General features: G+C 36.6%; 1 protein-coding gene across 2 annotated transcripts in view; it reads right to left on the bottom strand.

Moving 5' to 3' along the window:
- Positions 1-25,717, bottom strand: part of shdb (Src homology 2 domain containing transforming protein D, b) — a 42,520-nt gene that overhangs the window by 2,301 nt on the left and 14,502 nt on the right. The window contains exons 5-8 of one of the 2 annotated variants that reach the window (XM_067415988.1): positions 21,404-21,616; positions 6,257-6,334; positions 3,242-3,407; positions 1,719-1,838 (exon numbers count right to left, since the gene is read on the bottom strand). In XM_067415988.1, the coding sequence (XP_067272089.1) occupies positions 1,719-1,838; positions 3,242-3,407; positions 6,257-6,334; positions 21,404-21,616 (577 nt within the window). The remainder of the gene's footprint in view (positions 1-1,718; positions 1,839-3,241; positions 3,408-6,256; positions 6,335-21,403; positions 21,617-25,717) is intronic. The other variant, XM_067415989.1, reaches the window with a different exon arrangement.

Below are 25,717 nucleotides of genomic sequence, written 5' to 3'. Positions count from 1 at the left end.
TGAATCTCATATTTGGGTCACAGATGAACAAAAGACTACCCGCAATAAATAGGACAATCTGAGTGATGTAGAAGAATAACTTCAGAACGGCCTGGTTAACATTATTCTAGACCTCCCCTTTAAGACGGCTCAGTCCAAACTGCTGGATTTCTATGTATAGAAACAGGAAGTAATTGTTTAGTTTGAGGCTGTCATACTGTACTATACAATTCACCTAAGTGTGAATGAGCATCTTTCCCGCCTTAAAAATCAAGCTAACGTTGTAGAAGCACATTGAAATTCAAGACTTAATGTATTCAAAGAGCTCGTCGTCTCCAAAAAGGTATTATCTACCAGGTGCGTGACGAACAGAGTCACTTACAGAAGGATTTGGGCTCAAGATAGAGCCTGTGAATCTCAATGGCGGCTCGTTCAAAGCTCTCGATGCTGAGCCGCTGTCACTTTGATTTGGATCAGACCTCAAAGGCCGTTGGCGTGCAGCATTATGACATCCGACAGCGCCGTTCATTCATTCCCACGGTTGTGAGATGCCGTCGTTCAAACACGGTTTGGATCAGGCTTGTAAAAATAAGATTTTGTGTGAACAGAAGTCTCAGCATGTCGCTGAACGTGTTCCGCAGTGTTTTTGCCCATGACTTATGAAGTGTGCGCTTGCATTACAAGGCGCGTGTGATTACTGAGTGTGTTCAGGTGTGTGAAAGGCCTCCCCGCTCGTGTCTGCGGTTTTCTGCGGGTCATTCATATTCATTAACGCCGGCAGGAGCAGCTTTGTGAACTGAAGAGCTGTTCACCTGCCTGATTACAGCTCGGGGAGAATAAAAAGGAAAAGAAGAAAGGAGGGAGAACAGGGGTTCTGGATCAAGACGGTAATTAGAGCTGTGAGATTTGACCAGATAAGCACTATCGCTCTAGCTGATAGCCTATCGAAAAGCACATCAGTGTGCAAATGAGGCAGGGCCGTTTTGTCCGAGGAGATAAGGGAGAAAATTAAATCGAAACAAAATGATAAAGCAATACAAAAACTAATATTTTTAAGTATAAAAGGCTAAATGTCCAACACTGATGGCATACAGTCACACGACAGCAAGCAATGTTTGGCTATAAAAGGTGATTAATAATTATAGCCAAACAACAGTTAATAGTAATATCACATCCCTGTAGATCACATAAAACATGCTCTATTACTATAGTTATTGTTTAACAATAAAAAAAATTCTATGATGTAACTTTCAATAAATATTTTTTTTTTAAATGAAGGAAATGTAAGGCATACATATTTAAAATACACCAATAAAATAGAAAAAAGTATTATTAATGAAGGGATTTTAAGTATACAGTATATTAAATAAAATAAAGTATTTTTATATTACAAATAAAGAAAAATGTAAGGTATACAAATATAAAAAGCACAATATTATATATTTAAAATAAAGGAAATTAATGCAAGGTATACATATATACAATTCACAATTTTATATTATATTTTTCAGCTATTTCTTTGAAAAGATTAACTCTTCTAATGGGTGTGAAAAAATAATTGTAGGTGAGAATGAAGAACAAAACCAACCAAGATACAGACAACTAGACACAAATGAAGCAAAACACAAGGCAATTAGCTCAAATGGGGTAATAGGGATGAGATTTGCTCTTTTCATTTAACGGTAATGGAGGTAATGGAGAAATAAAATGTGCTGGAGGGAGGAGGTGTGGAGCTGTACCTCAGAGAGAGGGAGTAGTCCAAGCGACTGGTCTCGCTGTTTCGCACCAAATAACTGCACTCCTTACAGAGGGTCAGCAAAGACTCGGCTTCCGAGCGCGACAGAGCGCCGTGATACCATCTGAAGGACAACAGGATGTGATTTCAAAACCATGATGTCTACAAATCAAAGGCTAGCCAGTACTTATTAGTTTTGATTCTCATTTCAAAGGCTAAGAGGTCAGCAAACCAGAACAAAAGCCATTAACATAAAAGTCTTAAAGTGTCTGTTTTATGCTCATTTAAAGGGTTCTAGTTTTGTTTTGGATGTCTCCTACAATAAGTTGACATGCATCCAAAGTCAAAAAACACAAAGTTTTTCATAATATACACTGCAGCATCACCTCTTTTCTCACAGTGTCTCAAACGGTTCGATAAAGGATTCAGCCTCTTTATCCCCTCCTTTTTGAGAGTCTACTGTTGTGATTGGTCTACTCTGCTCAGACTGGTCAGATGGCCGAGTCTGTTGTGATTGGTCTACCGCTTACTGTGTGTTGGAAACATAACTCCTTTTACCATATCTGAATTTCAGCTACAGAGGCATCCTCAGCATTTTAGGTGGTTCAAAGGCGGTTCAAAGTAGATGTTGATCGTGGGCAGCCAATGAAGACCACAGGCTGGCGTTATGCAAATTTGTTACAAACCTACCTAGGTTCAAGTAGCAAGTAAGACTGGAATTACAGACTCGTTTCAGACAGATCAGAATTGGTTCTTTCTTTGAGGAGACATTACCTCCATTTATCATGCACTTTAATCTTTTAAAATTTGTGGACCTTTAACATTCACAAACAGGTTGTTAAATTCTGAGGGTTCACTGGGAAAATGTTCTTTAAAAAAACGAAATTTCCACTGCTTTTGGTGCATTAAAAATGTGTGGAATATGACACCTGTAAATATTTTTAGAGCAGGAGAATGTTTGTGACTGTCGTGGCATGTCCCCTGTGAGACCCCAGCTGCTGTCTAACTGAGGTTGATGTGTCTGGGGAATTCTGAATTCTAATTTGTAGCAATATTTTGGACACACTTGGCTGCATATTCTAATGAAGTAACCATGCACACCGCCGTCATAAATCGTATTCTCAAGGCCATAAAACAATAACACACTAAGTTGACACTCCCAAAGGCCCGAGACGTCACACTGACACCATCAAGATAGTATCTTGAAAATGTCAAAACTGTAAATTCAGTCACCATTTACTCACCCTCATGTCGTTCCCAACCAGTATGACATTTTATTTTCTATCTGGAACCCAAAAGAAAATATTTTGAAATGACTCAATGTTTTGTACAAAAAAAACGTTCTTCAAAATATTTTCATGTTCCACAGAAGAAAGTACATAAAGGTTTGGAACAACATGAGGGTTAGCAAATCTATTACAGAATAGCATTCAAATTGCAGCAATTTTTTTTAGCTTAGCCATCTCTTGTTCCCTCTCAATTTTTTCTTCAAACCTCTAATGGTTTGCGGCGAAGTGTTGGACGTACACTTGTTTCTCCAGGGGAAGGTTGGGATCCACTCTCTCCCCGATCATGGAATGGGGATCGCTGGGCTTGCGTAGCTTCATGCTGCCTGTGGTCTGTAGAGGCCTGGAACACCTCAGGCGCTCTGTGGGGGAACAGGAACGGTCCCACTCCGCACCCTCAAACTGCACTATATTAAGGACACAGCGAAAGAGACAAAAAAATACTTCATTCAACATCTAACAGCAGTGCAAAAGTGATTAAAGATAGTTGTTTGAAAAAGCAAAACACGGTAGGTTTATCATCACTGGCTCCTAACCAGGAATGATGCAACAAACTGGAAAATCAAAAACCTCTTTCATGTTAGTCTCAGTTTTATGGTTCGAATGATGTATGTGGTTTATAGTGAATGCAACAGAACTTGTTGCTCATTTGTCGGAAATCCTGTTTGTCGCATTACGCATGGTTAAGACAGTAAAAAAGAAAAAAGGTGAATATGCAGAGCATGAGAAGCCTAAACCAGGGCAACGAGGAATAATAAAACAGGAGGGTTGTAGGGAATTAAGGTCACATTTATAATGCAAACAGGGTTCAGAAGCAAACGCAAGCAATATAATGTGAAAAGGAATCTGCTGATCCATAGAAGGGGTTATTCGAACTCAAGTTCAGACCAATCAAATCAAACCAAGTGTGGAAACTAGGGATGCACAATTCACCGGTACCTTGTTGGTAATCAGCAGATATTTTTAAAAGGTTTTTTACCAGTAGGTAGGCATTTCATTCTAAATGCTCATTTCTCATAGTTTTACATTTAGATTATCACGTAAAGTTAAAGGGGTATTTTTGCTGCTGGCTAAATGGGCTTTACCTGAATAGAGAGAACAGGAGAAAAGTCTTCCCCTTTGCCAAATAGGAACAGGAAAATAGGAAATGGGAAAACTACAACACCCATAATGCACTGGGCATGTTGCCGTACAAGGCCACTCCCACCTGTCTGTTAAAGAGACAGATTGACACGCGTCAATCTGAAAACCATGCCCACCGGGGGGTGGGGGGTGGGGGCAACCCTGTCCATTGACTTTGTATTTTATGAAGCTGCCTCAAAAAACAGAACATTGCCCAAAAAGCTGCTGTGAGACGTGTACAGCAAACAAGCTAAAAAAAAAACAGAACTAAGTTTTTATAAGCTGTCGACCTCCCCAAAAAACACGCCTTTAAGGACATAAAAATGGATACAGGTAATTGAGACAGAGCACATTTTGTGTCAGATTATTCTGAGAACTAAACCCACTGAAGGGGAACGTAATCAGAATATGATTCAAATAAAAATCATTCATTATTTTTAACCGTGTCAATGGATTATTTCACCACCCTATGTGAGCCGGAGACAAATGTTTACTGCACACGTAGGCATACTGAATATCAGGATCCCACAATTTACCCGTTCTTCCTGCTGATGCTTCACGTCTTATTGCCGGATTCCACTTTTGTCTCCTTAAAGGCTGGCTTTGCAATTCTGGGTGTTTTAGCTTGTTTGCTGTACACCCTGTCACACAGCAGCTTTTTAAGCATTATTCTGTCTGATGACAAGGAGGCATCTTCACGCAATACAAAGTCAACTGAAAGGATTGGGTTGAGTACCACCTTTTTTTGTAGGAAATACCTCTTAGCAAACTTTTAGTCAATGGTGTCGACTTGTATTGTCCCCGGGTGCAAGAATTCAAAGAGTCAAAGTTTAGTTTTAAGTTACTTTTGGTTTCCAGTGAAAGATCCAGCGTGATATAGGTAGCAGCTAAAGGCCGCAAAGAATTGTTAATATGAACGCAATGACAGACAATGTGAAAAACCTTTTTGTAGTCATCATTTCAAAATGGATGACAACGAACATGTTTAAGTCCAAATAGAGGGCAAGAATTATAAAAGAAAAATCTATTTTGTAAGTTCCACTCTACCCGGAAGTACAATCTGTAGTTTCCACAAAAGCCTTGGAGATGTCAAAACTCCATGTCATCCGACAGACGTTTGCTGACAAATAAATGTGAATTTCTCTGTCCAGGTAACACTTATGTTCATTTACATATACTACCGACATCGTGTCGGAAGTGTAACTTCACCAATTTTCAATCTGCTTTGCGTTGTTACACTGTTAAATGTAGGCTTTTGCATATTCGTAAAATGAATATCCATTTTTCATACAGTACATTATAACGTTGTGATATCTAACTTCACTTGTGGTATTTAAAATGTCTTTGTGACTTTTCAGTTACCTGTATCAGACAGTGTTATTTGAGTATTTATTCACTAGTATAATATTTATTTAGAAAAAATTTTAAATTTCATTGTTCATTGGTTTTATTTTTAAATTAACTTGCTTTCATAACTTTTAATAATTTTTGTAGTATTTAAAAAAAAATCTTTATTTTTATTTCAGCTGTAATTAGTGCTGTCAAATCGATTAATCACATCCAAAATAAGTTTGTGCTTACATAAAAAAGTGTGTGTACTGTGTATAATACATATGCATGCATATACTGTATAGATTTATATTATTTATAAATATTTTATAAATATAGTTTTTAATTAAATGTATACATGCATGAGTGTCTATTTAAATATACATAATTACACATACACATATAGTATGAAAACACAAACTTATTTTGGATGCGATTACATCGATTTGACAGCACTCGTAATATTTTTTAGTAATATATGATTATTTTAAGTAAAAATTTCTCATATAAGAATTATATTTTAGTTTATTTCAGCTGCATTTTAATTAACGAATACTATTTTTAATAGGTTTCAGTTAATGATTAAAACACTGATATCAGTAGAATTATAGTGTTGGTGCATCCCCAATGAAACATGACTGGAGGACAAATCTGACCTCATGCACTCATCACATGCTACCGGGATGAGAGCAGCACTGAGCGGGAGTGACTGAAATCAAATGGGAAGCAAACGGGAGGTTTCTTGCAATACAGTGACTCAGCGGCTCGGGAGATGCAGCAGTGGGGAGGAGGGGTCAAAGTTCACCTTGCTCGCCACAGATGGGCTCCTCCTCCAGCTGTCCGACCGGAGGAGGCCATGGCAGCTCGGTCAGATCTTTCATATCTATGTCAGCACAGAGCGAGTGATGCAGACAGTGAAAGACAGAGAGAGAACAGTGAGAAACAGAGATAGCAGGTAAAAGAGACACAATCCACCGATGTCAGTGTTCAAGCATTGCTTATCAGGCAGGAAATGCAATGTGAGCTCTGACTCGACATCTAATTACCATCTCAATCCCATAAATCTCATCAACATCACATATATATATACACACTTAAACAGAGGCCATTGTGACATTTAAGATAGAGATACTCATTTCAGTCACATTGGCTGCTTGCGAATTCCCATACTTTCACAATATTTAACTTGATGAGGAACGCTCCATTGAGACTAAACAGTAAAAGGTCTGGTCCATAATTCATCTTATTCTCATTCTTATTTTTAATCTTTTCAATTAATTAGCTATTTAGCATACAGGTTAAAATTTAAATATCAGCCCAAAAATTCCCTATTTAAGCATCTCAATGATCTCAATCCCAACTCACATACTTGCAATGGCGCTTTTTGTATCGCCTACAAGCACATCACACTCTCAAACAGGATTACAAGATGAAGAATAGGCCAAAGGGGAGGTGTGTGACATCTTTATAAACAGACCACCATCCGACACTTCCACCCCCTTCATCGCGCCCTCTCGGAAAAAACACGACGGGGTGATGTTTGGAAAAAGAAACAGGCGGGCCCATACGTCCCCCCGCTGACTGGTGAATTATTGAAGACAGAATGTCACAGACTCTTTCGCCCCACTCTCTGTGCATTATTGATGCCTGGCGTGGTACAATGGTCCCATCTGGAGAACCCGAATCAGAGCGTGGACCTGCTAATCCTCCTTCTAACCCTGTAAATAATCCCCCAATAATTCTGATAATTTCACAAATAATCCAGTGTAATTCTGGAAAAAAAGTATAAGACATAAATAAGAAATAAAAGTCTAAACTAAGGACTACAAACCTCAAGATCACACACACAAGTTTGTTTTTGTGAAATGTGGAGACATTCCATAGGTGTAATGGTTTTTATACAGTACAAACCGTATTTTTTATCCCCCTACACTGCTCCTGCCCCTAAACCTACCCATCAAAGGAAACATTCTGCATTTTTACTTTCTCAAAAAAACTCATCATGTATGATTTATAAGCATCTTGAAAAATGGGGACATGGCCAATGTCCTTATAGTTCACCCTCTCCTTGTAATACCTATGTCATACTCATGTCATTATACACATTTGAGTCCTCATATTTCACAAAAACAAGCACGCACACACACAACTGAATAATGATCCTATATTTTAAAAAACAAACTAATTCTGTATTTAATATTAAAATCAAGGAATATACTGAAATTATTCATTTACAAAAATCTTCATAAAAAGTATGTAATATATTCGTAATTTTAAACATATCTAGTTATAATCATACACTCATTGATATTCAAGAATATTAATAAATAAAACAATGCATACAAAAATTACAATATGCGCATAAATTATAAAATGTCTAAATAATATAAATAAAATAAAAATTATATATATATATATATATATATATATATATATATATATATATATATATATATATATATATATATATATATATATATATATATATATATGTAATTTTAATATACATGTATATATTTTTATGTAGTCTTTTATAATTTTATAATAATATATGTGGCTAGTAGTTTTCCAAAGTTGATAGCCACTCAGTATATTCACTGACCTAAATTTTTAAGGGTTAGTTCACCCAAAAATAAAATATGTCATTAATGACTCACCCTAATGTCGTTCCACACCCGTAAGACCTCCGTTCATCTTCAGAACACAGTTTAAGATATTTTATATTTAGTCTGAGAGTGTACCCAAGTGTATGCGCACTATACTGTCCGCGTCCAGAAAGGGAATAAAAACATCATCAAAGTCGTCCATATGTGACATCAGTTAGTTCATTAGAATCTCTTGAAGCATCGAAAATACATTTTGGTCCAAAAATAACAAAAACTACGACTTTATTCAGCATTGTCTTCTCTTCCGCGTTTGTGTTCAAACCTCAAATAAAGATTCAAACGGTTGTGAATCAGTGAATCGATCAATGATTCGGATCGCCAAGGTCACGTGATTTCAGCAGTTTGACACGCGATCCGAATCATTGATCGATTCGCTGATTCATAACCGTTTGAATCTTTATTTGAGGTTTGAACACAAACGCGGAAGAGAAGACAATGCTGAATAAAGTCGTAGTTTTTGTTATTTTTGGACCAAAATGTATTTTCGACGCTTCAAGAGATTCTGATTAACCAACTGATGTCACATATGGACAACTTTGATGATGTTTTTTATTCTCTTTCTGGACATGGACAGTATGGTGTGTGCAAACACTTGGATACACTCTCAGACAAAATATAAAATATCTTAAACTGTGTCTGAAGTGAACTGTGTCTGAAGTCTAACGGGTGTGGAACGATATTAGGGCGACTCATTAATGACATACATTTCATTTTTGGGTGAACTAACCCTTTAACATCAATACCATGGGAAAAACATCCATATAGATATTTTTTATAATATCTCAATTTCACTTTAAGACCTGAAACATGGACATTTACATTCACTTTAAATATAACTGACTATTTATATGAAAACTCACCAAGACCAGTAATTTGACATAATTTCGTGCATATAACTATTTAAGGGCAATAAGCAGCGAAAACTAACTCAATTTAGTACTGAGACAGCTTTGGGCGCACACTTTAGGTAAAAGCACAAATTCTGCAGCAAATTAGTAAAATTATGTGCAAGTCCTGTAACAATAACAATATTCATACACGCCTAATGGATCTATACAGACAGACTTCCAGACTTCATTCGTTAGCTCCATAGACCTACAGGTGCATTACTCTCTACTCTGGTTTGAGACCTCTCTGGCCCTTCACAGTAGGACTCTAATGCTCTCCATTAACTGTCCCATCACTCCTGCGGTTCCTGCATGCCTGTCAGACCCAGTCAGGCTGACAAAGGCCAGCACATCAGTGCCTGTTAGCCGCTGTCCTGCAAAAAACCCACACCGAAGAGCGCCAACCACTCGCCACAAAGGTCATCTCTGGGCTACAATACATCACGCTGGGACGGATGGCCACACCATTCGTACATCATTACTACTAAAGCACAAGGCTCTAGAGAAATGCGTCCGTGGCTAGAAATGTGCAGAGACGGCATATTACTCTAAGTGTGAGAGGCCCATCTGGAATAATGAAAGCCTCATTTGAGCATCTCATAAAAAGGAATGATATAACATCACTTGAAAACTGTGATTAAGTCTCAATTTACACAACAGATGTTATTACCGAAGGTGCAAACAAACTCTTAATGCGCTTTATGCTTTGGCAGCATTTTATGTGCGCTGTTAAAACTCATCTAGAGGATTTTTTTTCTTGGTATCTGGATTCAATTAACATGGTGTGGCATCTAACATTCACGGATTTTACTGCTAATGGTGACAATTAAGGCTGGGGGAGGCAGCTAAATAAATCTCAACCTTTTCCAGGCATTTTACAATCAATATACTGTATACCTCGATATTTACAGTAAATATCAAGAAAAAAATAATAAAGGCATCCAAGGATATACATAATATTTAAATAAATCATGTCTGCTCTTTATAATATAGAAATTTTACATATGTAATTAATGTAATGCATTAAGTGATTTGGTTTTGCGAAATCGCAGACAAATGCCTGCTCGTTCACGCGAGTGAACATCACACAGTGTGAATTATCAAAGATGCGATCTGAGAGAATCGCCTGCGAGATATTTGGCATGCTAAATATCTGGACCTGTTGCAATTCAAAATCCAGCTGTGTGAATGCGTTCTGACTGAAAATGTAATTGCCGATGAGTCGACCTACAGCCAATGAGAGAAATACAGGGCAGTGGGCAGTTCTGGGAGAATTTATAGACCAGAATTTCAGTATTTTGATAGATAACTTTACAATTATATCAAACAGAAAAAAAAGCGCACACATTTGCTTGACCACCATTTGGATAGCAAGCTTTCTGCAGGCTATCATTTTTAATAAAAATTCCAGTCTCGCACGAGAACTGAAAGAAGTTGGCATGGTTGGCCACGATTTCTTTTAAATCTAATGGATGGCCAGGTGTGTGTGCGTCACTTATCTGGGGAACACGTGGCACCAGGATGCACTATAATAAAATATATTTAATAGCTTTACCGTTTCAACCCTCATCTTTCATACAACAAGGCTGCTCTGTCTTTAAATTTTTTTGGATTTTTCTAAAGACAGAGGTGTTGATTGTCCTCAAGGCCTGTAGGTCAAGTTATAATTATCTGATTGCTCAGTTTGAATATCTCACATTTGGGTTTTGTTCACACGGTCAAGGAAGGGATAAAAGAATATTGCAACTGTTGCTCTCTGTTATGCTCTCTCTTTTCTTGGGGCCTACTCTTTGGCTCTCTCTTCTATTTTCTGAAGCCCTCTCCCATCCAATCTCTAAGATAACATTCTGTAATTATTTTAAATGTACCCATAACCAGAAATTGCCATTAAACCCTTTCATTACAAATGATCTGCTAACTAATTTCGATTTGGTATAAACTTTGATGTGCTACCTACTGCAATACAATATCATCACACTACAACAACGCTCTCCTACATATTTTGCTATTGTAACTGTGCTTATTTCCGTCGTTGGTATAAGTAGCAGTGGGTGGTAAAGCTGAGAAATGCACAGTTTTCTACCATCTTGCTGATAACGTTTCTTTAGTCATTCAGCAACCCTGCAGCCTGAACCACTGTAGGCGATCCACCCTTACAAAGGCAAGCCAGCGGAGGTTGCAATATTCTGCTGGGAAACTTTGACACGTACCACCTACCTAAGCATTGTTGCAGACCATGTACACCCTTTTGTGGAAACAGTATTCTCTTATGCTGTGGCCTCTTACAGCAGGATAATGTGCATAAGCAAAAACAAGTTTAAATTTTTGATTTGGCCTCCAAATTCACCAGATCTCAATCAAATCGAGCATCTGTGAGATTACAGGATTTAAAGGATCTGCTTCTAACATCTTGGTGCCAGTTACCACAGTACACCTTCTGGGGTCTAGAGGAGTCCATGCCTCAATGGGTCAGGGCTGTTTTGGACCAACACAATATTAGGTCATAATGTTATTGCTGATCTGCGCATATACAAACCATTAACAGTGCTGATAACCTTTCAGATGGTCCCCAAAATGATATGATCAGATAATGACGATCAGAAATATTTTGTACCTCACCCTAATCTAGTGAAATATGAGAAAATTCTATTTACCACACAAAGACCGTATTAATGGTCACAATGACAAATAAAGCTAATGTGCAATTTACCTCACTTATTGTTCACGTAATTACTGGAAAACAGTGCTAAGAAAATCCCATTTCTCCCCTTTCATTACATTCATCCTTTTCTGCTCCACTGTCTGAGCTTTTTATCTTCTGTAAACCACTTACCGCCCTCTTTCCTCTCTCGCTTTCATTTTTCCTCCTAAGTGAGATGATATTCCCTCTTCCATCCCCCTCCCGCATCTATTTCTCCCTCTCCTGCCTCAGTGTATTTGCGCGAGAGCGAGTTACCAGGACATGCCTTTTCATTACTGTCACAAAGAGAAAAAGAGAGAGAAAGAGAGGGAAATAAATTGATATAGGAGCCATTCTCGCTTCCCTCGGGCTTGCTTACAGCGGCTTGACAGACCCAGGACACGAGAGCCACCACTTTCTCTCTCTATTTCACACACACAAAACCATGTTCCCTCAGCAGGACTTTCAGCCAGACCAAATCCTCCTCACAACTGATCCAGTTGCACTTCGGTTTGGGCAGAAGCCTTTCTAAAAAAAGCAGGAGAAGTTTTAAAGGAGACACATTTGAAAATAAGATACGTTAAGCACAATTCCACAAGATTCCTTAAAACATCAAAAGCAACTCAAGAACACGTACAAGCCAACAAACCCTTGATGGACGAAATGACAGACAACTAGACCGGCGTTCACATCCTCTACTGGTGTGTCTGGATGATCTGCAGTGGGTGGCGTGCTGTTGAATGCATCTCTGTGGTTGATTAGCGTGGTAATGAGTGCAGAGAGGCTTGAGGGACGTGCCGGGCAGCCGTGTGGCTTAAGTGATTGTGGTAATTGAGTGGATAGTGACAGCTTTGCAATGGCCTAATTAAGACTCACTGGACTGCGGCCAAGATTTTACCGTCATCCTCACACTTTTAACAACCGAACAGAGACAGAAAACGGAGATGAAATGCAATTAAAACAAAACCATCTGGTGTGAAGGTATGTCAACACACAAAGCAAAGGAGTTTGGGACATGTTTTTTAAATGACATTGCTTTTTATTGCAATCACATCACAAACAGCTGGGAAACTATTAGGTAATTTATGATGGTTACACATTTTGCTACTTTGTTTTTAAGGGGCCATTTACACAACAACGTTTTTAACTAAAAAACAGCATTTTGGGGGCCTAAAAACGCAAACTTTTGAAAACGGGTTTCAAAGTGAACGTTTTTTGAAAACGATATACCATCATCATTGTAAACTACAAAACTGTGAATTTGTAAAACCGCTGATGTCATGCGTATGTGCTATACTAAAGACTTTATATATAGGAAGTCACGTACTCCGTTTACTTATGAATGGGAGAAAGTACCACACCCAATATGGCGAATAAGTCCCGCCTTCTAAATGAAAGCGCAATCGTTGATTAGTAAAGTCATCGTGTCACTGCAGCTGCCGTTAGAAGCTCCGGTTACTATAGAAACAGGCAGTGTTTTGAGGTGCGCACTTAGGACTAGGTTTTCCCAAAAGATAGGAGCAGCATTTGCATGATGTGTTTCAAAGGTGGCCAATGAGTGGGGGAAAAAAACTTGCATAATACGTGTATTTCAGTAAGAACAGTAAGACGAATTTCATTACATTTAGTGACAACATGTTACAAAGTTTACATGGTACAACGGCAAGCTACAGTTTTTTTAGTGCTTGACAAACTTCATGAATCATAATGTATTATGAATTCATAAGCTTGCAATTTGATTCTGATCTTGATTCTATACCGATTCATTTTGGATAAATATCAGGTACATATCGCTAAATATAAAGTTCTCTCAACGAATCTCTTAACTAATGCTGTAAACACAGGGAAACCTGTTAGCTGGCATTATTATATATAAGGTTAAAATTAACCATTCAAATTAATGTTTTAATTAGAATTATTTTATAGGTCTATTTTTTTGAGATGCGAGTAAAAATGTCTAATAGTGTATATATTTATCAAAATATATTAATCACTATATATATATATATATATATATATATATATATATATATATATATATATATATATATATATATATATATATATATATATATATATATATATATATATATATTTTAGCTAAAACATGCTATGCTACCTATGGTCATTAAAGGTGCACTATGTAGGATTTTTGCAGTAAAATATCCAATAACCACTAGGCCAGTGTTATATATTTTGTTTAGTTGAGTTCTTACAATATCCCAAATGTTTCCAACTATTTGTAAATTGTGATTTTTAGCGGTTTTAGCGGTATGTACAAGTGTCACAGCCGCCGCTGAGCGAACGCACAGAATAACATCATAACAGCATTTTTACCACATTTAAATGTATCTAATATGATAAACAGAGCTGCGTTACCTCATACTCATGACAGTAAAAGCAGAAATGGCGCCGGCGACTGTGTCCTGTCATAATAAAAGTCCCGCTGCTTGCGAACCGTGTGTTGAGTAACAATCGCTCCAGCGGTCTTGCTCAGCTCCTCAACATTCGGTCCTGCTCTGCTTCATACTACAGTAACGTTAATAATCAGATCGATGAACATGATTTCTGTCTGAGACCTATCCTGATTCTTTTCTACCGGCTGAGGGGAAGACCACGTTCCAAGATTCTGAGCTCAAACTTGGTGTCATCAAATTACGTAGTAGATTTAAATGGCTTTCCTGAGGTAAATGTAACATTGTTCTTCAGCAGTTTTTATTGAACTGGTTTGATACACCGAGCGATTAAATGATACATTTCAGTATGTTTTACTACATCTTATAACATACCTTCTAATGTTCATTCGTGTTAGTTTACTATCAACTAGTAGTAAAGAGTAAGAGCTGATCGGTTCACATGCCGTTTGAACTGAGGCGCTACAGCGATCCATCACGCCACATTTAAGAGCGGCAAAACTGATTTATTTTTTTGCATTTCATAATAAAACTGAAAGAATTTGAAAGCTAAGACAGTTTTATATCAAAGTAACCTGCTCGGTCTTGTCTGTGGGTGTCATGTCCTCTTTGCCTTGCGATTTTTCACTGTGTGAGAAAATTGATGTGTGAGAACACTCTCATGCCACATGTCAATCACATTTTTACTCAACATTTCTTTCAGCTCGCCATCTGTTTTTGTTGTCATGTCAATCACAGTGCTTATTGCCGACACAATTACACCAACCTTAACATTAATATAGTGTTGGTAGCACATTCTGATAGACAGCATTACCATTTATCATGATCAGATTCGTGTGCGTTTTTCTGAAATCAAGAAATCTGAACCGTTCTTGACAGGTGACAACAATTGAAGAGTGACTTTTTTATTCCCCCCCTCCCCCCTGTGAGAATACATGTAATGCTGCCTTATAATTTTATCAAACAAAACATAATGAAATAAATGCTTCACCTTTAGTAAAGCATCTGATTGGCTAAGGGGGTTTTGAAAATCAGGCAGTTCGAAAATTGATATTGGCTATATCTGTGCTAAAGATGCTTTAATGTGTCCTTCTGTCTCTCTGTCCCCCTCAGCTCATCCCGCTCTCAGTCCAGTTGTCTTTTTCACTCCCTCTCCCCCGAGTGTGATAATCACCACTGCTGGAGGGGTAGATGGGGGGAGGAGGTGGATCGAGATGCCCCTGAACCCCTGCGGTGGTTTATCAGCCCGAGTGTGTCAGCACTGCAGGAGGACAAACCTGTCAGAGCTGAAAGGGTGAGAGAGGGGAGGAGGTTGAAGAGAGCGGAGGTGTCAGTGTGTGACTGATTGCGGCCCTCCATTCGCAAGGCTAGCCCCCTCCTCACAATCACCCTGTCTCTGCACACAAATCTCTTCACTCGCATGAAGAAACACACACACACACAAGTGCTTTCAGCATCGCTATTCAGTAGTAGAGCAGTTTCGCTACTAGAAATGTTCAAAAGAACAAATACTGGACAATTAGTCGATTAGTTGGTCTTGACGAAAGTCTTCATTTTCAAAACATTAGTTTAAATCATTATCCAGTGAGCTATAAAACCAGTCTCAGATCAGAAGCACATTATACAAATTGAACATGAAACCCATTACACTTGTATAAAATGACATACAAGCGAATCCATTGAAACATTTAATCATTCAATTTAACTAAAGTTATAAAAATGTATTTATTTTTCACACATATACATGTATATTATATATATATATATATATATATATATATATATATATATATATATATATATATATATATACACACACACATAATATACATATATATTTACATACCACACGCACACCATCTATACACACCTCACTATAAGCTATAATCACTCTCTTATTTTGTTAATTTATTCACAATTTATAAGTTATTAATAATTTCCAAAAAATTTGCAAGTGGTTCACACTTTCTTGCATCTGTGTGTGTATATAATGTGTATAAAATATATATTTTATTAGTAATTTATTAATATAATAATTAACATTATTTATACCATTAAACTGATTGGTAAATAAAATAAAATAAATATATGAAATTTAAAAAAATGACAGAACTAAATTCAATTAAAACAGACATAAGGAGACAATTTTAGGGCCAATTTTTTCCAACACAGACTAGTATAAGAATATTACCTTTGACTAGTCGGTGTTAAGAAAGCCCTAAATAATCAGGGTCCACCAGACCACCCAGATTTATTATGAGCGCTCACATGACATGCTTTCTTGTGGTTTATTAATTATTTCCCTCCTTTATTTCTGTGCTACAAAAGCAGGCCATCACATCAGTTCTCACAGACCCCTTCCATTCTCTCTCAGCTAAAAATACAGAGTGCTTCTGCGGCAGTAAGTGCTTGCAGTTTCGATGTGGGTTAGTGCTGTGCTCGCGCATGGCACTGCTGACCACTGGTTCTGCTGTACTGAAGCTCAGACATGCTGAGAAAGGCCCTAATTAATGGAAAAAAGTGTGCGTCTGTGTTGGAGGTGCGCGAGGCGGGGGATGATTTATTCCAGTGTCACCTTGACCCCTGACGCAGAGATACAGCTCAATTAAACAGGATTGGCCCCGCGGCACCGCTTTCATCTACTGCCCGCGAGTTCTGCAAAACACGCACACACACGGGGCCAGATTCACAAGATCCAATAACATCCATATGGAGCGCTTTTCACTTCCCTCTGCCACCAAAAAACAAAAAAACGGTAATGACCTAAACCAAAATAAACCAAAGAACAAAATAAAAAAATCAATGCGATAACATGAGGAATTGATTCCTACAGGCTGGATTGGTTCTTCTGTTAGTCCTAATTGCTGTTCTAGGCATTTGTTTCCAAACACTTTAAATCATTACCTAGCAATCTATAAAACTGACCTCAGATCAGTGATAGAACATGAATTAACATTAGCATTCGTAACCTGTCTGACTTCCATAACGTGACACATTTACAAGTGTAATACAAGATTCACAGATTTTATCGGTGCCATAAGCAACAATGAAAAATACTTTCCTACTGAAGCCGTCACCTAAAGCTCACAGTTACAATCAATCCATTAGATGCCACTGTTGAAACGCGCCACCCACAGAATTAATGAACGCATTCATTATGAAAGGGATAGTTCACCCAAATGTAAAAATGACCACATGATTTACTCACCCTCAAGCAATCCTAGGTGTATATGTCTTTCTACTTTCAGACGAACACAATTTGAGCCATATTAAAAAATGTCCTGGATAATCAAAGCTTTATAATGGCAGTGAATAGCAGAACAAAATTTCAAACCCAAAAAAGTGCATCCATCCATTATAAAAGTAATCCACATGGCTCCAGGGGGTTAATAAAGGCCTTTTGAAGCAAATCGATATGGTTGTGTAAGAAAAATATCCATATTTAAATTAGGGATGGGACGAAATATCGTTTGACAAAATATCGCGATACAAAACGTGACGAAACGTATCGAGGTCGATAAAAATGGATCGCGAAATAAAGATAGATGGCACTTCTGCATGATTAGCGTAGTATATAAATAATTTAGTGTATTATATGTATGTGTGTGTGTGTGTGTGTGTGTGTGTGTGTGTGTGTGTGTGTGTGTGTGGGGCAGACATGACAAAACGCAGCGCGCATTTTCTGTTTGATCTGAGGCATAGCCCGTAGTTGGAAAAAGTGAGAGCTGTCAGACAAAGGATGTAGCAGCAAACATTAATAGGGAAAGAAAATGGTTGACATTAGCATTAATATTCTAAACCAAAAATGCAGTTATTGCCTACATAAACTACCATATTTTCTTATTTAACTTTTATTAGACTCCAGAAAGAAAAGGGCGTTTTTTCACTGAGCACATTCTCTGCAGTCTGAGCGCGATGCACTGCAGCTCACTCTCGCTCTGAGGTAAATCATTAACACCATCACCGCTTACAGTAAACCTGTTTTATTGAACTAAATACATTACAATCGGCTAAAACGAATGCACAGGTTACTTTCCTGAACAAGTCGAGTCGTCCGTGTTCTTCACACTGTCCACGTGAATCGCGGACCAATTCGGCGGCGTGCACACGCAAAGTACCGGCAGTTCAATAGGGAATGCGGATCTCTTAAAGGGGCCGCACTATATTCCTCCTCGTGTAATATGGACCTCCTCCAGGTATGGTGTGGTTCTGGTTCGCTCACTGGTACACATTAACAATTTTTCATACAAACTTTGCCCTGTTCTGAATTAAACTGCCAGTGTAAAAACTCCCTTTATATTGTTAAAATGAGAGAAATCACTACTTACTCATTATTTTTAAGTTTAGGCTTAAGAGACATGAACAATTTCTTAGATAAACATATCTATGACCTTTGATATGTCTAGTCTTCATGCTGTATTGATTATTATTGAATAAGTATGGTTTCACTAATAATAAATGTACATTTGCATAAAGCATGCATATTTGTCCATACCTATGTTGATTAGAGTATTAAAAACTTAATTTAAGATACATTTACAATTGCTAAAAAGGTGCGATTAAATTGTGATTAATCGCGAGTTAACTCATGACAATCATGCAGTTAATCGCGATTCAATATTTTAATCGATTGACATTCCTACAGTGCCCTCCACAATTATTGGCACCCCTGTTTAAGATGAGGTCGCGGACTTCTAAAAATTCGCGGACTTCTAAAAATAAGTTTAAAATTTTTTTAAACAACATAGAACCAAAATGCAAAAAAAGAGAAAAATCCTACCTTTCGTTTAAGTACATTACTTAGGTTGTACAAAAAAAAAAACCCACAGATTTGGAAAAAAATAAAAAATATTTTGATATCGTATCGTGACGTATCGTATCGTAACCCTGGTTTATCGAGGTGCATCGTATCGTGAGTTTAAGTGTATCGTCCCATCCCTAATTTAAATCTATATCTATATTTGCCAGACCGACTTTCATATTCAAATTATGAAGAAAGTGTAACGCCTCTCGCAGTTTAAACCGCTTACGCCACGTAACGTTCTACATCATAGATCACGTCTCGTCCACTTTTTTCCATTTTTTTCGTAAGTTGAATACGAAACATTTCTTGAACATTTCTTATTACTTCATTTTAAACCAAGATTTTTTTTATTGGTTATTTTTATTAATTTATTATTTTATTCATTAATTTATTAGAAATGTTTTAAATATAAACGCTGGCCACAATTTTCTTGTTCTTAATTTACAAATACTTTTTTGACATATTTAAATTATTTGTTTTAATTTTCATTTTAAAAATGTATTTAAAATAAAAGAATCCCTGACCTGCTACAAACCATTTTTTTATTTGTTTGTTTATTTATTCATTCATAAATACAAATAAAAACAATTATATATATATATATATATGTGTGTGTGTGTGTGTGTGTGTGTGTGAGACCCTGTCTGTGAAAACCCTCCTAAAGTCATTTTTTTGTGATTCACTATTTTCTACATAAAATCATCCTACATAATGTAAAGAACATTCTGTTAAAATATAACCTTGATATCTCTAATATTAACTGAGTATGGCTATGTTAATGATTTGCTGAATTTCGGGCTCAGAAAATCATGTTTTTGAGAAATTCCAATGTAAACACAAGCTTATTTTTAAAACTGCAACACATTTGATGCATAATTATCCTGCCATATACAACATTAAAGCTGAGATTCTCCCATTTTCATTGATATATGACACATTTATGGGAAAATTCTTAAAGGTTTGTAAACAGGCCTATTTATTATGATGCGTATGTCCAAAAAGCACAAAAACATTCAAACAAATTGGGGGTACAATAGCTTGATTGTAGCAACAATTACCAAGTCAATTAATTGAAATTAATTAATTAATATTAATATATAAATTTATAATTTAAAATTCATTAACATATAAATCAATTAATATATTACATTTCAGTAGAAAATCTCTAACTTAAATTATTTTACTGGGCTACTATTTAACATTAAGTACAGTACTGGAGTATAAATAAAGAGAGGGATAGTTCACCCAAAAATGAAAATTCTGTCATCATTTATTTACCATCATGTACCCTCAACCTGCACTTTCTTCAATAAACCCGGTTATATCATTATTCGGGGTAATTCCACAGAGATTAATATTGGAAAAGCTGTTTAAGCAATCAGCTATTTTCTGTTCCTGCTCGTGTTTAAGTGCTGCCATGTCAAATAGCCTAGATAACTTAATTCATGAATCCAGTGTTTCCCAACCTTTTTTCAGTCATGGCACCCTTTGAAAATGTTCTAAATTTTGTGGCACCCCCTCGCATACGTTACGGTAGGGGTGTAACGGTACAGATTGCTCACGATTCGGTTTTAGGTTCACAATATCAGGTTCACGGTTTCTGTATGGTTCGGTATTTGCTATGTTTATGGAAAAAAGGACTACTGTCAAATAAAAATAAAGAAAAGAACAAATAACTTAAATACAAGCAGCAGCACAAATAATTACTATTGAGCAAAGATAATAAAATAATGCTTTTTTCTTTTCTTTTCAGGTAGGTCTAACATTAGTTTTTAGGTAAATAAATTGAATAAAGTAATCAAATGAAAAATTACTGCATATTTAACTGTTTAAATTAAATATTTATCCTTATTAAACTTACAAAAGCTATTCAGTCAATAGCAGTGAGTGATTCCTTATCTTCTTTGACAATAAACAGACAGCAGTAAAGGCTACTGCCCCTTTAAGACTCTGGGGTGTTTCTTTTTTCGACTGTATGTTAACTTAAGGCATATTCAGACTATGTCTGCTTGGATACTCATCAAGATGGACATGTTGACATCACATCGGCTACTTCTTGAGTGAATTAGTCCGTTCAAGCGCAAGACTTGAAAGAGAACTCAATAGTTGCACGCTGTGAGACGTGCATGTGCGCTTTTGGATGATGCACAGAGACAAATCTTCTCACATCACGATCGCACGCGTGTTTGTCAATCGCGTCTTCTGGCTCTACACCCGCATTCATATTCGAAGATACGGCAGCACTCACATGCATTGAACAAAGTTTACTAAGAGAGACCGTTTGCCCACGTTTTTCTTTTATTATCACTGTTGTTGTAATGTATAACTGAGGAGCCAGCACGTGTATCCATCGACAGAAACATACATAAAGCATTATTTTCAAGTTACAACCTATATTAAAGATGCGTCATCAGATGTGAGATGAACCGCGATGCAAAGTCCGTGCTGAAACCTTTTACGCGGCACGTGATTTTTCCTTAAAATCAGGAAAGTTAAGGTACCTGCAAATGCTTTAGAGATATGTTCTTTCTTCCACTCCCACGGTTGGTCGTATTCATCAGCTGGCCTCTCGTCGTCCTGTGGCAGCCTGCTCTCCCTGCCCTCCTCGGGCAGATCCGGCTGCCCTGGGACGCGCTCCTCGTACGGGGTGTCATAGAGTTGGACCTCCCCTCTCCCCCAACCTCCTGCTCCACCACCAGCTCTCCTCTGCAGCTCTGCAAACACACAAACAAACAAACACATTACAAACTCACTTCCACCCTGATCTGGCTACGTTCTGCAAATTTCCACTTAAGTCGGTTTGACCCCTTAAAACAAAAACAAACTGCGTTTGGTCACATGTTCATCAGATGGTCTCTTCCAGCCCAAAGACTGTCGTGAGATTAACAGTTGGGTTTGCGAGCTGATCCAGGCATCTTCTAGAGGGAGTTGCATTGTGGCATTCATTAAAATGGTGCGAGACAAGACGTGCTGTTAAATCAAGACACAACAATAAATCGATATGTTCCCTTGGCTCCACAGCTGGGCTCCCTCGTCTGGGTCACATTAATTATGAAAATGTCTGGAGAAGAGTGGCGGGGTATGAATCTGAAGGAGAGACAAATTGTGTTTGCACAGCTTGCTGGTTTCATACGAGAGGGCTTAAAGAGAGAGAGAGATGTACGTGTGTGCGCGTTTGTAGATGGAGTCCAATCTCAAGGACTGGGGTCTTTCAATCTCTCCTGATGGGCACTATCATTTCCATTATCATACCTCAAACCACAAACACCAAACAACAGGATGACGGAATGACCTTCAAGGGCTTTTCAGCAAAAAATAACAGCCGCTTAATAGCCTATATGACATGAACTGCAGATACCAAACGCTATGCCAACATGTGATGCTTATTAAGTGAAAAATGAAAACTAATAAAAAAGACAAAAACAATTACTGGGACTAACATTAAAATTAAGGCAGAAGATACAAATAAAATCTAATTCAATGAAAATGAAAAGTACCCCATCATTTACTCACCCTTAATCCATCCTAGGTGTATTTGACTTTCTTCTTTCAGCCAAACACAAATTGAGGTTTATTAGAAAAAGCTCCTGGCTCTTCCCAGCTTTTTAAACTCCAAAAAGGCATCCCATTTATCATAAAAGTAATCCATACAACTCCAGTGGGTTAATAAATGCCTTCTGAAGTGAAGCGATGGGCTTTTGTTCTAAAAATATGCAATATTTATAACTTTGTCGTATGGATTACTTATCAAGTCATATACACCTAGGATGGCTTAAGGGTGAGTAAATGATGGGATTTTTTTAATGTTTAGGTGAACTATCACCAAATTTTATATTTATTTTTACATTTCAGCAAGGAAACATTTCTTATTTTTGTTTAAAGTAAAAGTACTAAAATAAAATAAACATTTAAACAAAACACACACACACACACACACACACACACACACACACACACACATATATATATATATATATATATATATATATATATATATATATATATATATATATATATAAAATTACTAGAACTTAAACATTAAAATTAAAGTCAATATACAAAAATTATATCAATACTATATAACACAACATGAAGGACAGCATTTGCTAAAGATTATATTTAAGAGTGTTAATAAAACTAATTAAAATTTAATCAAAATTTTAATTCAGATTGTAAGGGATGGTTGACATATTTTCTAATCTAATCAAGAGAGGACATTTAAAGCCCTGATATACTTGAAGCGTAATTGAAAACGGATATGTCATTTTGAAAAGAAAAATTTAAAACAACAACAACAGGTGAAAACGAACTTTGTTTGGAGGTTAAAAGGGCTTGCCAAAGCATACTTTCTGAAAAAGCTTACAATGGCTGGTAAACACCTTTGTACTACCATTGGTCTGTGGCGATTATGTAATAGTTAGGTGTGTGCAGAGGCTCCGCCTTCTTTCAAGTGGAACTCTTTTCTGGTTCATTTCTCCTGTTCAGTCGGTCGAGGTCAGATGTCCACAAGTAAAAGCATGGAGAGCTGCTTAATAGTAGAATATGCAACTATACTTTAGATGATACAAGAGTCTGACAGTAAAGCTGTTTGATTTTAAGCAATCTATTGTATTAGTGCTATATAAATAATTGTGACGTGACTGAATTTTGTTGTGTGTTTATTTTGTTATTGAGAGGAAAGCAAGCAGCACATATTAACTTCATTTTACCCCTTAAGGAGAACGGTAAAAAACGTTGACGAAAGTATAGAAGGTTTTCAATGGTAACAACATAAACAAACGTTACTGCGAGTGCGCATGCGCACTTTTGTGGCCCAAACGTAACTTCCGGTAGACATCAATTAAAACAGTAGCTGCATTATCTTTCTTATGCGTTATCATCTTTCATTTTAATTGTACATCATCATCTTAATTTATATGTTTTTTGTTGTTTTAGCATGCTTATTATATAACTAAACTCCCATTTTTGTCTTCAATATAGAGTGGGCAAATGCCCCCTTAAAGGGTTAGCCAGGATTGTGCAAAATTCAGAATTTCAGAATTGGCCTCCATTCAATTCATGAATTGGAATATGAATTGACTCTGCCCCACAGGAAGTTGAATTTGAATGACAAGAAGTAGAGTTAAATTCACAATTCAAAGAAATTTCACAGTCACACAACAGAAAGAATGTGTTGATTCTCACATGCATTCAGTGTAGGAAGGTTACTTTGGAAATGTAATTGCTTACTGTTATAAGTTATCCATTATACATGTAGTTTGGATTACTTTATCAATGCAAAGCAATTTCCTTTTAATATGAATAGTAACTAATTGAATTACACATTTTACCTCAGTAGTACAACAACTACATTAATTTTGAAATTTAATAACACAATTTACATTACACGCATCTACACAAAATATTACACATTATTTACTTTTTTTTTTAAATGATGGTAACAATATTACACATTTTATATATATATATATATATTAGAGTAAATGGAAATGAACTGTTTATATTTGACTTTCAGTTGTTATTCAATTAATAGTCTGATGCTGGCACAAGTAGAAACAAACATGTTATTGCACTAGCATTAGCAAATGCTTATTGAACAAAGCAACATTCTTCTTCATAATAATAATAATAATAATAATAATACTTGCAGTTATTCACATCACAAACTAACCATAAGCTCTACTCTTCTGCACAATGGTAATGGTCAAAACTTCAACATTGAAATTCTTTCAAATGTCAAACATAAATGAACATTATACATTAACAGATGTTTCCCTTCACTCAAAAACACATTAAACAACACCATTTCAATATTAATCTCCATTTCCAGCCATATGCAAAGCATGCTGGGAACTAACAATGGTGTCTCTAAATAAAACTGCATAATTGAGCTAATTCTCTTAAAATAAACAAGTAACCTTATTTTCCTTCATTTTATCAGCTTAATCGCTTCCTCAATTCAAGCCTCAATATTGCTTACATTTCCTTAACAAAATAGGAAAGTGTATCTCGGTTTTATTTCTATACAACACTGAACCACAATTTACTTAAGAAAAAATACACACTTTTTTAATTATCACCTTGAAAATGACAAGACCCATGATTAATCTTTTACAGTGTCACTTCTCAACCCTGCATACATTTTGTTCTAAAATACAGATAATGATCAATTGAAATAAATGACCCCCTTAATGTTTTCAATTTGTTTTGTTCCAATGTTAATTTAATTTCAAAGTAATAAAATAAAGTTGTTATAAATGCAGTTATCATTAATTACAATGCAAAACTCACTGAGCAACATTAGATGCATCTAATTCTCAATCGCTCCTCAAATGTTTTATCATCGAGTCTGCACTGCTCTGAAGATCTTTCCTGCAACACTAAAGATTCTCTCAACAGGTGCAGAGGAAGCTGCTATGGCAAGATGGAAAGTATATGAATTTCTTTGAATTTTTCTTGAATTTCAATTCTGCTTCTTTAATTCAAATTGTTATATATCTACATCCTGTTTTTGACATCAATTCAAATTCAAGAATAACATTGGAATTTAGGAGTCATTCTCAATTCAAATATTGTGCAATTGTGGGTTCGCATTTGTGTGAACTAACCCTTTAAGGACCATGTAATGCCGTTTTCTGTACAATAGCCTATATACACTCACCTAAAGGATTATTAGGAACACCATACTAAAGCCCTATTCGGACTGGATTAGTTTAACATGGGGATGTGGGTGTAAAGTAATTATTACCAGAGGTTCTCTGTGATTTTAGTCCCATCCGAATGTGCCATCTCGTTAATCATTACGGACAATGTCA

This window comes from Pseudorasbora parva, chromosome 14 (assembly GCF_024679245.1).
Source record: "Pseudorasbora parva isolate DD20220531a chromosome 14, ASM2467924v1, whole genome shotgun sequence".
Lineage (NCBI taxonomy): Eukaryota > Metazoa > Chordata > Actinopteri > Cypriniformes > Gobionidae > Pseudorasbora > Pseudorasbora parva.
Note: the sequence above shows the minus strand (reverse complement) of the source record. Positions and strands in the feature narration are given on the sequence as shown.